The sequence below is a fragment of the Neolamprologus multifasciatus genome, chromosome 3 (assembly GCF_963576455.1).
Source record: "Neolamprologus multifasciatus chromosome 3, fNeoMul1.2, whole genome shotgun sequence".
NCBI lineage: Eukaryota > Metazoa > Chordata > Actinopteri > Cichliformes > Cichlidae > Neolamprologus > Neolamprologus multifasciatus.
This window is the reverse complement of record NC_140441.1, coordinates 4,234,332-4,247,311: the sequence shown is the minus strand read 5'-3', so window position 1 is coordinate 4,247,311 and position 12,980 is coordinate 4,234,332. Positions and strand designations below refer to the sequence as shown.

Below are 12,980 nucleotides of genomic sequence, written 5' to 3'. Positions count from 1 at the left end.
TGCAATAAAGTTTTTGCTTCTTTCACACAACTGTGTTCTTAAATCAGTGGCCATCTCACAAACCTGATCAGCAATCATATTTCTGCTCAGGCTCACATTTTCCAAAATCTGCGTTTTGTCTGGACAGAAGACGTCGCAAAGCTTCATCATGCAGCTTCAGAGTGGTTGATTTGGCTCCTCTGCTACAATAAAACTTGCTTTCACAACAGCTTCACTTTGTGATTTTGCTCTGGTGAAAAAATGCTGAAATGTCAGATTCTTCTTTAGCTCTTCTACTTTCTGTAGTTTCTGCTCTGCATTTAGGTTTTTCAGCTTATCCTGACGTTTTGTCTTGTAATGCCGTCTTAAATTAAATTCCTTAATTACAGCCACATTAGCTCCACTACTAAGACACACGGGTTTACCAGCAATGTCTGTAAACATATATTCAGTCACCCACTGGCGCTGAAAGGCTCTGTTTTTAGAATCAACTTGTCTCTCCACCATTGTGAGCGGCTAGCTTCACAATAGCAGAAGTTTGACTTGATTGACGTGGGAATGTTCCCAGTTAGCCTAGCGTTCAGCAAGGAGGCTGCAGCGCTGCATTATGGGATCTGTAGTTTGTATATTATTAGCGCCTCATATCCCCGTCCCATGGATAATAATAATAATACATCTATATAAAATGATCTCGTGGGCCGGATATAAATGTACGCCGGGCCGGATGTGGCCCGCGGGCCTTGACTTTGACACATGTGTGCTAGAGGAGGTCTTCAGAGATCCTGTTCTTCTGTCATGTAGCCACAGCTTCTGTAAAGACTGTCTGAAGAGATGGTGGAGAGAGAGACCAACACACGAGTGTCCAGTTTGTAAGGAATTATCAGTTTATGATCCACCTTTAAACCGAGCTTTAAAGAACCTGTGTGAGTCGTTCTTACAGGAGAGAGATCAGAGAGCTTCAGAGGCTCTCTGCAGTCTGCACTCTGAGAAACTCAAACTCTTCTGTCTGGACCATCAGCAGCCAGTGTGTGTCGTCTGCAGAGACTCAGAAAATCACACCAATCACAGATTCAGACCCATCGATGAAGCTGCACAACAACACAAGAAGGAACTGAGGGTGGCTGTAGCTCAGGAGGTAGAGCAGGTCACCTACTGATCGGAAGGTTGGTGGTTCGATCCTTGGCTCCTCCAGTCTGCATGTCAAGTATCCTTGGGCAAGATACTAACCCCAAGTTGCTCTCCGATGCGTCCATCAGAGTATGAATGTGTGTGAATGTAGTTAGATAGCACTATGTATAGAGAAAGTGCTTGTGAGAATGGGTGTGATTGGGTGAATGTGGCATGTTGTATAGAGCGCTTTGAGTGCTCCGAGAGAGTAGAAAAGCGCTATATAAGAATCAGTCCATTTACCATTTAACTTCAGGAAACTCTGGAGCCCTTAAAGAAGAAGTTAAAGGTTTGTGAAGAAGTTCAAGTGAAGTTTGATCAAACAGCAGAACACATTAAGGTCCAGGCCCGACACACAGAGAGGCAGATTAAGGAGCAGTTTAAGAAGCTTCACCAGTTTCTAGCAGAGGAAGAGGAGGCCAGGCTGGCTGCACTGAGGGAGGAAGAGGAGCAGAAGAGTGGGATGATGAAGGAGAAGATGGAGGCTCTGAGCAGAGAGATAGCAGCTCTTTCAGACACAGTCAGAGCCACAGAGGAGGAGCTGAGAGCTGAAGACGTCTCATTCCTGCACAACTACAAGGCTGCAGTGGAAAGAGTCCAGCGCTGCCCCCTGCTGGATGATCCACAGCTGCCCTCAGGAGCTCTGATAGACCAGGCCAAACACCTGGGCAACCTGACCTTCAACATCTGGAACAACATGAAGGACATGGTCTCCTACACTCCTCTCATTCTGGACCAAAACACTGCAAACCCAGACCTCATCCTGTCTGAAGATCTGACCAGTGTGGTAGAAGGAGGAGAGAGGCAGCAGCTTCCTGATAATCCAGAGAGGATTGAACATTTCATCTCTGTCCTGGGCTCTGAGGGCTTTAACTCAGGGACTCACAGCTGGGATGTTGAAGTTGGAGACAGTGGAGCGTGGGAACTGGGTGTCTTAGCAGAATCTACCCAGAGAAAGGGACTGATAAGGTCTGGAATATGGAAAATCGGTTTCAATTTAGGCAAATACTCAGCATGTTCACCATCAGCTAAATCTGCTCTCTCAGTCCAGAAGAAGCTCCAGAGGATCAGAGTGAATCTGGACTGGAACAGAGGAAAGCTGTCGTTCTCTGATCCTGATACTAACACACACATACACACCTTCACACACACTTTCACTCACAGGATGTTTCCATACATTTATGCATGGAATAAACTGAAGGTGTGTCCGTTGAAGGTGTCAGTGTCAGTGCAGCAGATGAGTTGAGGATGATGATATTTCTAATGTTGTTTCCTGTCAGTGAATTGAAGCTGTTAAACTGCAGCTGTCCTCCTGCTGCCTCGTTGTTCCAAAGCTCTTTGTTTCTCTTTTAGTTCTCACTGTTTCTTTCTGTTTCTGCTGTCCACCTTTTCACATGGAAAATCATTTCACTGTTTCTCACTGAATGACTCCCCAAACTAGATTTGAAATTCTATCAAGTTTCTAATCATTACAAGTGATTCATGTTTCTATTTGATGTGTAAATGGAGATGATTTAGTTCGCTGGGATATGGACTGACATGTGTTGAATTGGAGGAACAGTTTGTTGTTGGTTTTTGATAATGAAATAACAGATATGTTGTGTTATTTTGGAAGTTTCCCCAAGAAACAGGTGGGAAAAAGTAATATAAATTGATCCATACTGGATAAAAAGCTGTACAGTCAAGATCACCAAGTCCACACCGTGCTCTCTCTCTCACTCACGCTCAACAGTGAAGGCTCCAGGGAAGACAGGTTTAGGTCCAAGGAAGTCTATACAAGGGAGACGAAAACAGATGTAAGAAAATACACCCAGGAACAGAGGGAGGTCAACAAGAGACTAGGCCATGCAGCACTTACACTAATATGTACATTGCTCCAGCAAGGAACACCATTCTAACCATGCCTTAAATATGGTTGGTGTATTCAGCGATGATGAGAATGGGCATGAAGATCAGGTGACCACAGACAGGCAGGCACCGCGCCCCAGGGCCGCCACAGATGCATCATGACAAAGTGCTGTGATTGCAGCCTGAATGGGGTGAATATTTTTCCAGCTGCTTATTTTACATTAAACATTTTTAATTTATAGATATTATCTTCTAAATCTCTGTTTTTACTTTGACATGAAAGAAGCTTTTTTAGTTAATATGTCTATTTAAAAAAAGCTAATTTATAACGACCATGATTTCATTTAATAAAGCAATAAACATTAAACATTCAAGGGGGTGAATACTTTTTATAGGCATTGTATGTTGTCTGGTCCTGGAACCCTATAGAAGCCTATTTACATTTATTTTCTATTTTAATAAGTTGATTTTCCTAATCATTTTCCTAATCATTTTCCTAATCATGTTGGTGAAGTGAGTCACCTTCTGGTAACCTTACCTATGTTTCTTTAAGCCCTGAGACATATGATTCACAGAATTTTAGTTTTTTAAGAAACATAGGTAAGGTCACATAAACAAAAATCCAACTTTAATCAGTTCTGGGAGAGGCCCCGCTTTTGAATCATAAACATTATGAAATGCTATTTTACCCGTTCCCAGAACCTCGAATGATCTTAGCTGCATTTGTTTCTTATTTTAATAACTTGATTTTCCTAATGATATGCATTTTGGTGAGGGAGAGTCACCTTTTAGTAACCGTACTTATTTTTCTTTAAGTCTTGGGACATATCATTTATAGCATTTTAGTTTTCAAAGAAACATGCATAAACATTTGAATGGTATAAACTTGACAATGGATGAGTCAACTTTCCTCTGGACATAATGTTTAGCACACCTTCTGGTCCCCTTTCTTAATGATGGGGATCAACACCCCTTCTGCCTTTCCAAAGGTACTGCCCCTGATCACCAAGCAATATTGCAGAGGACAGCCAGGACAATCATACACCATCCTGAGCCTTTAGAAACTCAAGACAAACCTCGTGTATTCCAGGCGTCTGGCTACAAAGAAGTTGTTTAACTACCTTCGTGGCTTCTCCCCTAGTGATGGGCAAGTCATCCTTCTCATCCCTATTGGTGAGAATGAGTAGCTAATTGTGCTCACACACTGAGGGTCTGGGCAGGAGGTAAATTATCGGGATAAGCCACCAAGATATCTGTGACCTTTAAGAAGGAGTCAAAAGTTTCAGTGGCTCAGATTTCAGAGACTGTACATACAACACAAGGACTATTGCATAGTTTCTTCACCAGTCAAAGCTGTATGGGAGTGGCAAAAGCGAAAGTCATGAATTTCCAGAGAGTGATGCCTAACACACAACAAAAGTTGCCTCAGGCTGTTTTATCTTGCGAGGTAAAGACCATACAATAATACAGAAGAGTCTCGACAATCATATGACCAATCATATGACCCCTGGCAATGGTGAAAAGGAACCAACAAGACGAAGCCAAGAACAAGGTTTAGGGAGGGGCAGCCATATGTGACCAGTTAGGATAAGAGGAGGAAGACAGAACAAAAGATATGCTGTGAAATCAAGCCAGAGATTAATAATAATTCATGATTAAATCCAGACCTCATTATTGAAGACCTTGTATATGAGGGGGAGGATTTAAAAGGGAGCCAATAAAGGGAAGCCAATACATGAAGAATGAAGAGATGTCTCTGTCAGTACATTTTCTTTCCCCTCATAAATGCAAGAGTTTAGATAAATTCATATTAAAAGGATTAGCACAATTAAATGAGTCTATTAATATGATTTACTAACATCCATGAAAGACATTTATTACCATAACTCCTACCTCCGGGTTTTCTTATTTGACAGTAAAATTTATGAAAAGTGCAAACAAAGACCTCTTTAAAAGTCAGTTTCACTCAACAAATGAAAATACGGGTTGTCAGGTATGTTATCTATCATTAATCTTTCTATTAAGCCAAGAATGGAATTTACCAGTTTGCTGGTCATCCTGCTGCTATCAGGTCAGTAATATTAGTATCTTAATCTTTGGAGCTATAGCATAAAAATATACTGAGAGACATTTGGGTCATCAGGTTACATGTTTATGTTGTTTTGTTTTTGTCAAACAATGCATTTGATAACCCATCAAGCTCAGAAACTCATTTACTTCCTCATTGTGCAATACCTCCATTCATTTTGAAATGTAAGTTTCTCATTGTATCGCACTAAGACTGATTTATTTAAAGGCTTTTTGTACTATTTCTATAATATTGTATTTATCTAATTAAATCTGGGTTATTTGTTGTTTTTTTATTGTTCTATTAGAACACTACGATTCCACTATCCAGTATGATTCTAGTCTCATGAAATCTTTGCAGAAATGTAATTGTATATAAGAATGAAATTTAAAAACTGTATTGTTAGTAGTCCAGGTTAACACTGCTGACTAGCAGGGTGCCAGGTGCAGTTTTGCACACATAGGGCTTGTGAAGCTTGATTAAAGCACCTTGGCTCATGAAACCTTTCTGTACTGGGTCAGTGTCTGCTGAGTGCATGGTCTGGATGTGTTTTTCTGTCACTTTTCAGTAAACAGGTAAGTCATTTCATGTTGCATAGGGCTGAAAGTAGGTGATAGTTATTGTTATTTATTTGTCTAGGGTGAATGTGTCATTGAGAATTAAATTGAGATTTAAAAAGACAGAAAAAGGGCAAAACACACACAACACATAAGGACATATCAAGTAAAATCCAAATACCATATTTCAAGCAAACAAGTACAAACATGTGAAAAATATATGATAGCATCAGTTGCGTGTCAGACACACTTATGCCAGGGAAGAGGTAGTAATAGAATAATTAACCCTCTACACAAACACAACACAAAGAGAGCGAGACAGAGACAAAAAGGTGTGGAATCAGAGGGAAGAGGGAGCCTTGACAGTGTTCTGTTTTGGGTTTTTGTTGTTGTTGTTGTTTTTTTTCCTGTCCTGTTCATTAATTTAGCAATCAGAATTATTGTCTGAAGGCCAAGAAAGGTGACTAACTGATGTATTTTTCCAAGTGGATCATTACAGCTTTGCCATGTCCTTTCACCTGTTGATCTTTATTATTATTATTTTTAATTTAATTTAATTTAATTTAATTTAATTTAATTTAATTTAATTTAATTTAATTTATTACAAGCAGGACAGACATGACTGGGGGATAGGAAAGGTAGATGTCATGGCTCAGAGGCCCGTGAAGTGGAATGGACTCAAGCACAGAACCAAAAGACCGGGGGCTTGACGTGATTTGCAAAAACAAATTTTTTATTTACAAGAATTCCTAACTTAGATAATCAAGACAAAAACAAGATTTAATTTTGTGCACAAGCGTGGTGTCTGTGAAGTGCTGGGCTTAGGCTAAGCATGAAACTGTCAGGTCACAAAAACTGCTGAGGGCTGGAGTGGGTGGGGCAGGTGGAAACTATGGCAGACCAGGGGCACTGAAACGAAGGAGAGGAAAATCAGAACGGTCCAAGGAGTTGTGAGAGTTTCCCAGTTTTATAAGCTGAGATGGCTTACGTATTCGCAGGCAGGGATAAGCTGGAGGTGGAGGTGAGGCGAGATCCCGGCGAGTACTGAGTCCTTTACGGGTGCGCAGGGAGGCAGGCAGGTGTGAATGGCAGTTTGCATGAAAAGGATTAAGCTGGCTATGGCAGGGTTTGGATGATGAGTCCAGGTGCCGACTAGGAGACAGGAAGAGAGAGGTTAGTAATGCACACTGAGAGATACACAGAAACATGAGGCTGTGAACTAACAGAGGTTAGCAGACAATCTGGCAAAGACTCATTGCGTGCGCTGCCAGATATATATAGATATAGTAGAACCGATGCTGTGGAAAGTTACTCAGACTCGCCCAGACTATGAAAGTAGAAAAAAAGACAGGAAAAGAAAGAAAAACTGAGGGGAAAAGTCTAGTGTGAAAAGACCACAAAACTCCACAGCAACAATCTAGATAAGTATAAGTAACAGTAAATGATAAATACTGAATGTTACTGAGCAGCACGCAAGACCAACATCACATAGTATGCTATAAAGCAGCAGCAGCAAAGGAAGATTTAGTGTGTCTGTGAGCACCCATGTGACATATAGAGGCCTCTCAGAGCAAGAGCTCAAAGAGGACCACTAGAGGGGCAGCCGCGCCACCCTCCTGGAAAGAGCTGAGGAGAGCCCCAGATGATTGGTCACCCAGCAGCCACAGAGTGCAGAAACCACAGGGGGCTACAGTGACGTGCCTGCGGGCTCTGCCGGCAGATAGCTGCACCAGAGCGGACCAATGTGGAGACAAACAGAAATTAACAAACACAATCACACTCCCCAAACATACTCTATACCCCATGTCCAGAACTATCGTCCCCAGAGGGGACCCAAGACTCAGGAGATGTTGCCCTCTTCCCTGGGGTGGAGACAAGCAGTCCGCCCCCGGTCCTGCAGCAGCAGGGAGGTCCAGCATCCCAGACCCAGATCGGATCGCCAACTCCTCCTCCTCCAGAGAACAGGGGTGTGAAGACCCCATGCCTCTCTCTGCCTGCTCATATGTGGTGTTGCTACATGCTGTTCTAAAGTGCATTTAAAACATGGGAGGGGCATGGTGCTTTCTGCCAGAAAGCAGCAAATGTCAGCATGGACCCTCCTGAGACCTCTCAATTTCTACATGCATTGTTTTGACACCCTGTTTTCTCCTGTTTATGTGATGCTAGGTAGGTTATGGTTATAGGTTGTATATTTTGTTTTCTTTGGAGTTAGGTAAGTTTATTTTACTTTTACATCAGGGATGTTTTGTTTGTTATGTTGGCCTTGGCTCTCCCTGAAGTTAACTCTCAGTCTGTACCAAAAGTTCATAAGTAGCTTTAAATAAACCTTTTAAAGTTACCATCTTGGCTCTTCCTTCAATATTTACCTTTATGTTCAACCTTTCAACCCCCCCCCCCCCCCCGACTAGCCAGGGGACTTAACATCCATGAATTGTCTACAAACCCAATTTCACCAATTAAAAAGTGTTGTCTCCTTTTTCTCAGGAGGGCTTTCCACTCTTCCTCCCCACTCCAGAGAATACCACTTTGTGAACCAGACAATGTCCTGGACTGAAGCTCAGAGTTACTGCAGAGAACACTTCACTGACTTGGTCACCATCTACAACAGCAACATCAACCAACTGCTTGTTTCAATGGCACCAAAGGTTGATGACTATGCTTGGATAGGTCTCTATGATGATCGTTACAGCTGGAAGTGGTCCATGGAGGGAAAACTTTTTTATGTTGGCAGTAAACATGAATTTTTGATCTGGGCTAAAGGCCAACCAAACTGTGCATATGCAAAGGAATACTGTGTGGCTCTTCAGGGACAAACACAGATGAATGATAAACCCTGTGGAGATTCTTACCCTTTCCTGTGTTACAATGGTAGGAAAATAGATTGTTACCCTAGTTATGTCTGCAATTTTATAAGATTCATAGTTCACCTATTTTAAATATAATTCCTCTATTAAACATTCACAGCCAGCAGTACAAGTTACATCTTCGTGATGGAGAATTACACCTGGTCAGCGGCTCAGTCATACTGCAGGACATACCACACAGACCTGACCAGTATAAGAAGCAAAGAGGAGAAATCAAACATCACGCTCACTTTGAATGGATCAGGGGTTCAGTATGTGTGGATTGGCTTCTACAGGGATCCCTGGGCCTTCTGGTCTGACAACACAACCTCCACATTCACTAACTGGAAGTCTTCTCAACCTAATAACTACAACTCACAGTACTGTGGAGCACTGAATTTAATGTCAGGGAAATGGGCTGATGACCACTGCAGCAGCAGTAACTATTTTTTCTGTTTCACAGGTGAGGTCCAGAATGCAAACACTGTAAGATCCTGTCATCATATAAAATACTGATGTTTGTGTTTTTATATGTGGTTCATTTTTAGCAGTGACAAAGCAAACAGTGCTGAAAATGAAGCTTCAGTCAGAGGCAGACATGCACAGCTCAGAGATCCAGCAGCAGGTTTCACAGCAGGTCAGCAGTTCAGTCACAAACACAAACTTGACACAAGTTCAAATTATGCTTCATGTTTTTCATCATCTGCACATTTTGTCCAGCTGTCAGGCCTCATGCTGTCAAAAGGACTGACAGACTTCAGGATTCGTTGGAGGAAAGTCCAGAGTTACCGTGACGACCAGTCGAAGAAGCAGGATGTGGACGGTGACTGCAAAACTGAAGACTGACTGGACTGAACCACTTGATGTGTGAAGTTAATAACATGCTGTGTTGAGCTGTCTCATCCTTTATTTCAGAATATAGTGATTGCAAAAGTTCCACCAATTACTCTTTTGTTCAGCTGCGGTTGTAGCTTTTCAGGAATTCTTTTAATTAGAGGTCCCTGAAGTGTTCATCTTGAAGTTTTTTTTTCATACATTGTAGTTTCTTGAATGCATATCTTTAAAAACGATAGACACTGTCCTGGCTTTTTGTGGAAGCAGTTTAAATCCCACTTAGTCTCAGTAATAAATTAATTATGTAAATCTCTAATAAACAACACTGTAACGTTCCAAAATAATGGGTTTGTTCATATGCAGCATCTTTTCTACTCTCCCTGAGCACTCAACATGCCTCATTCCACACATCTGCACAATCATTTCACATCTACAACATTTCTTCTTTTATAAATTGACACAGAAGGATCCATCAGAGACAGAGCAGCCAGGGATCGAACCACCAACCTCCTGAGCTACAGCCACGCCCAATGTACTGAGCAGACAACTCAAGAATAGTCCACAGGGTTGTTTGAATGATGATCATGATTTAGGTTTAGGACGACTTAAAATTTTCTTTTAGAGAATACAAAAATTATTTTTGTCTGTGTTACCACCAGTTTTTTTTTTTTTTTTTTTTTTTGCTAGTAGATGAAACTCCAAGAAAAGCAAGACTCCACTGACTGAAACTGGATGAGCAGACAAGATGGTGATGATCCAGAGAACATGGTCTCAAAAGATAAAGCCTGATCACATGCTCTATGAAAACAAGATGAGTTTAATGTAATGACTGATTTAGTTTTTGCAGGTATAGATCATATTTTAATAATGAAGTGCTTATATTTCATCTGAATGCAGTTAAGATAAATGAACTGATGTATAGATAGTGGTCTTTTGGGCACACACATAACTCTACATGTATTATAGGAAAATTATTAATGATAATCTACAATAGATCTGACCAAACTCTACCTCTGTTGTTCCTTGCTGGTTTTCAGTGGTAGAAACAGTATACATATCTATTAAAGTCATTTTCTGCATTAGTTTGTTCAACATTAAACATTCTACTTTTATTCATTTTATTTTTAGCTTTAGCATTTTAGCTTTTAGCTTTGTTACGGTTTCTTAAAAAAAAAAAGAAGATTTTTAAATTTCTCCTATCCTGTCTTGTCTGTTGGGATTTAGGAACTGTGTTCACAGGCAGATGTTTCTGCTTGGGAAGTAAAGACTTCAGTATTATCAGGGCCATTACGGTAATCACAGGGAGGGTGCCACATGCAAATCTAGGCAAAAATCACAGAAAACAACACAGGAAAAAAACAAAACAACAAAAACCTGACTAAAAATAGCCCAAATGTCCAATAAAATGCCAGCTTTCTGTAGGGCTGCATCACACTCTGCTCTCAACCAACTTTCAGTTATGTGGTTGTGCTGTGACACTGTTCTGTGGAGTTCCAAAATGACCCTAATCTTACTGAAAAGTGCAGAGTCGCTGAGTTCAGGAACCTTTGGAATTTTTAAAGAGGAGTTACAGATGCTTAAAAACAGTTGTACAGCACCTGTCTAAAGCCAGCAACAGGTTAGAATTTAGAATGGAGAACCAGCTTCAGCAAAACAACGTCGGCGAAGTCTGGAGAGGCCTCAGAACCATCTCAGGCCACAAACATCAGAACTTTTTGCCTGGGAGGGATGTGAGGTGGGCAAATGAACTGAATCATTTCTTCAACAGATTTGATTGATCCATGAGGCAGTCTCCAACATCAGCTCAGACACCTCAGCCACTTCACACCTCCCCTACTCACCCTGTTCACTCCTCCCCACCCCCAACAACAGCATCCAATACAAACTCAACACAAGGCCTGTCTCTCTCAACCACACAGGTTAGGAGGGAACTAAGGAGGATTAAAGCTAGAGAAAGCTGCAGGTCCAGATGGCATCAGATCAGGGTCGTCTGCAGTACGGGGACCCCACAGGGAACGGTTCTGGCTCCGTTCCTCTTCACCATCTACTCTGCAGACTTCTCCAACAACTCCACCCAGTGCTTCCTGCAGAAGATCTCTGATGACTCTGCAATAGTTGGCCTCATCACTGATGGGGATGACAAGGAGTACAGAGGACTGACTCAAGACTTTGTGGACTGGTGCCAGCACAACTACCTCCAGATTAACACCAGTAAAACCAAGGAGCTGGTGGTAGACTGGCAGATGTTTGGCAGGCACAAACATCCTCCACTGCAACCACTGAACATCCAAGGTATGGACATTGAGGCTGTGGACAGCTACAGGTACCTTGGTGTTCATCTGAACAACAAACTGGACTGGACTCATAATTCAGATGCCCTTAACAGGAAAGGCCAGAGCAGACTGTACCTGCTGCGGAGACTCAGGTCTTTTGGAGTGAAGGGCCCACTCCTGAAGACCTTCTATGACTCTGTGGTGGCCTCAGCTATCTTTTATGGTCTGTCTGCTGGGGTGGCAGCATCTCTGCTGGGGACAGGAAGGGACTGAACAGGCTGATCAGAAGGGCCAGCTCTGTTCTAGGATGCCCTCTGGACCCAGTGGAGGTGGTGAGTGACAGGAGAATGGTGGCTAAGCTGTCATCCCTGATGGACAACATCTCCCACCCCATGCAGGACACTGTGACAGCACTGAGCAGCTCCTTCAGTGGCAGGCTGTGACACCCACGGTGTGGGACGGAGAGATTTCACAGGTCTTTCCTCCCCACTGCTGTCAGACTCCACAACAAAGACTTCAACTGATCAAACACACACATCCACACATGTGCAATAAGACTAAGTGCAATACTCTTTTTCTGACAAAGTTGTATTTTTACTCATTTAGATATAGAATTTGTATTCTATTTTTATCCTATTGTATATTTTATTCTACTGTATATAGTATTTTATTTTATTCTATTCTGTACGGTTTTGTACAGTATTTTATTCTTATTGTATTCTATTTTTTGCTATATAACCTTTGCACTGTCCACTTCTTGCTGTGGCAAAACAAATTTCCCACGTGTAGGACTAATAATGGTTATCTTATCTTATCTTATCTTATCTTATCTTATCTTATCTTATCTTATCTTAGAAGATTAAGCGTTCCTATCCCTGAGATTTACTGACAAACTCTACAGTGTCCTGAAGCATGGAGACAAATGACGAGCACAGACTCTACAATCCTTCCCCACTTGATTCTACTAACAACTGCGCCTGTTCCTAGAACCACGCCAGAGCTAATTTGCTTTGTTTTTTTAAACTTATTAAGGGGTAGTGATGTGCAGAGCGATCCTGAAATATTGATACTGCCATTACCAGCAGTATCAATTCCCAGATGAAAATATCAATATCCAATTTGATTAAACAGGTAAATACTGTGGCAACACAACAAACCTTGTTAAATAAAAGTGAGGAGCCGGGTCTCACTCGATGGGAGTCGACTCTTCTGATTCACTATAAAGCATCGGCTGCTCATGACATATCACTACTGTATTCATTTAGCCTACAGTGAAATGTATCCTGTTCACCAGCTTAGAGACTGGGTCTGGATCAGTGTATCAGAGCATAGTGTCCTGTTTAATTTTTTTTCTATTTCATTTCCTTTTTTGTTGTAATGACTGTACTGCAAGATAGTTAGTATGATAGTT

The 12,980-nt window shown here is 41.6% G+C and overlaps 2 protein-coding genes across 2 annotated transcripts; both read left to right on the top strand.

The window, feature by feature from the left end:
- Positions 1–688: 688 nt before the first annotated feature.
- On the top strand, positions 689–2,681 carry LOC146521151 (nuclear factor 7, ovary-like). Its single transcript, XM_085153844.1, has 2 exons — positions 689–1,096; positions 1,403–2,681. The coding sequence occupies exons 1-2, from the start codon at positions 704–706 to the stop codon at positions 2,390–2,392; spliced, it is 1,383 nt and encodes a 460-aa protein (XP_085009970.1). The 5' UTR covers positions 689–703; the 3' UTR covers positions 2,393–2,681.
- A 5,356-nt stretch (positions 2,682–8,037) lies between these two features.
- Positions 8,038–10,292, top strand: LOC146521150 (putative C-type lectin domain family 20 member A). The gene is made up of 4 exons (XM_085138744.1): positions 8,038–8,487; positions 8,584–8,925; positions 9,011–9,099; positions 9,183–10,292. The coding sequence occupies exons 1-4, from the start codon at positions 8,046–8,048 to the stop codon at positions 9,306–9,308; spliced, it is 999 nt and encodes a 332-aa protein (XP_084994870.1). The 5' UTR covers positions 8,038–8,045; the 3' UTR covers positions 9,309–10,292.
- Positions 10,293–12,980: the final 2,688 nt, after the last annotated feature.

Bases quoted from the DNA above. Each gene is read 5' to 3' on its own strand.
- LOC146521150 (XM_085138744.1), top strand. From the start codon at position 8,046: ATGAATTGTCTACAAACCCAATTTCACCAATTAAAAAGTGTTGTCTCC. The intron at 8,488-8,583 runs GTAGGAAAATAG...AAACATTCACAG, and splicing joins CCCTTTCCTGTGTTACAATG to CCAGCAGTACAAGTTACATC. The intron at 9,100-9,182 runs GTCAGCAGTTCA...CATTTTGTCCAG, and splicing joins AGCAGCAGGTTTCACAGCAG to CTGTCAGGCCTCATGCTGTC.
- LOC146521151 (XM_085153844.1), top strand. From the start codon at position 704: ATGTGGCCCGCGGGCCTTGACTTTGACACATGTGTGCTAGAGGAGGTC. The intron at 1,097-1,402 runs GTGGCTGTAGCT...ATTTAACTTCAG, and splicing joins AACACAAGAAGGAACTGAGG to GAAACTCTGGAGCCCTTAAA.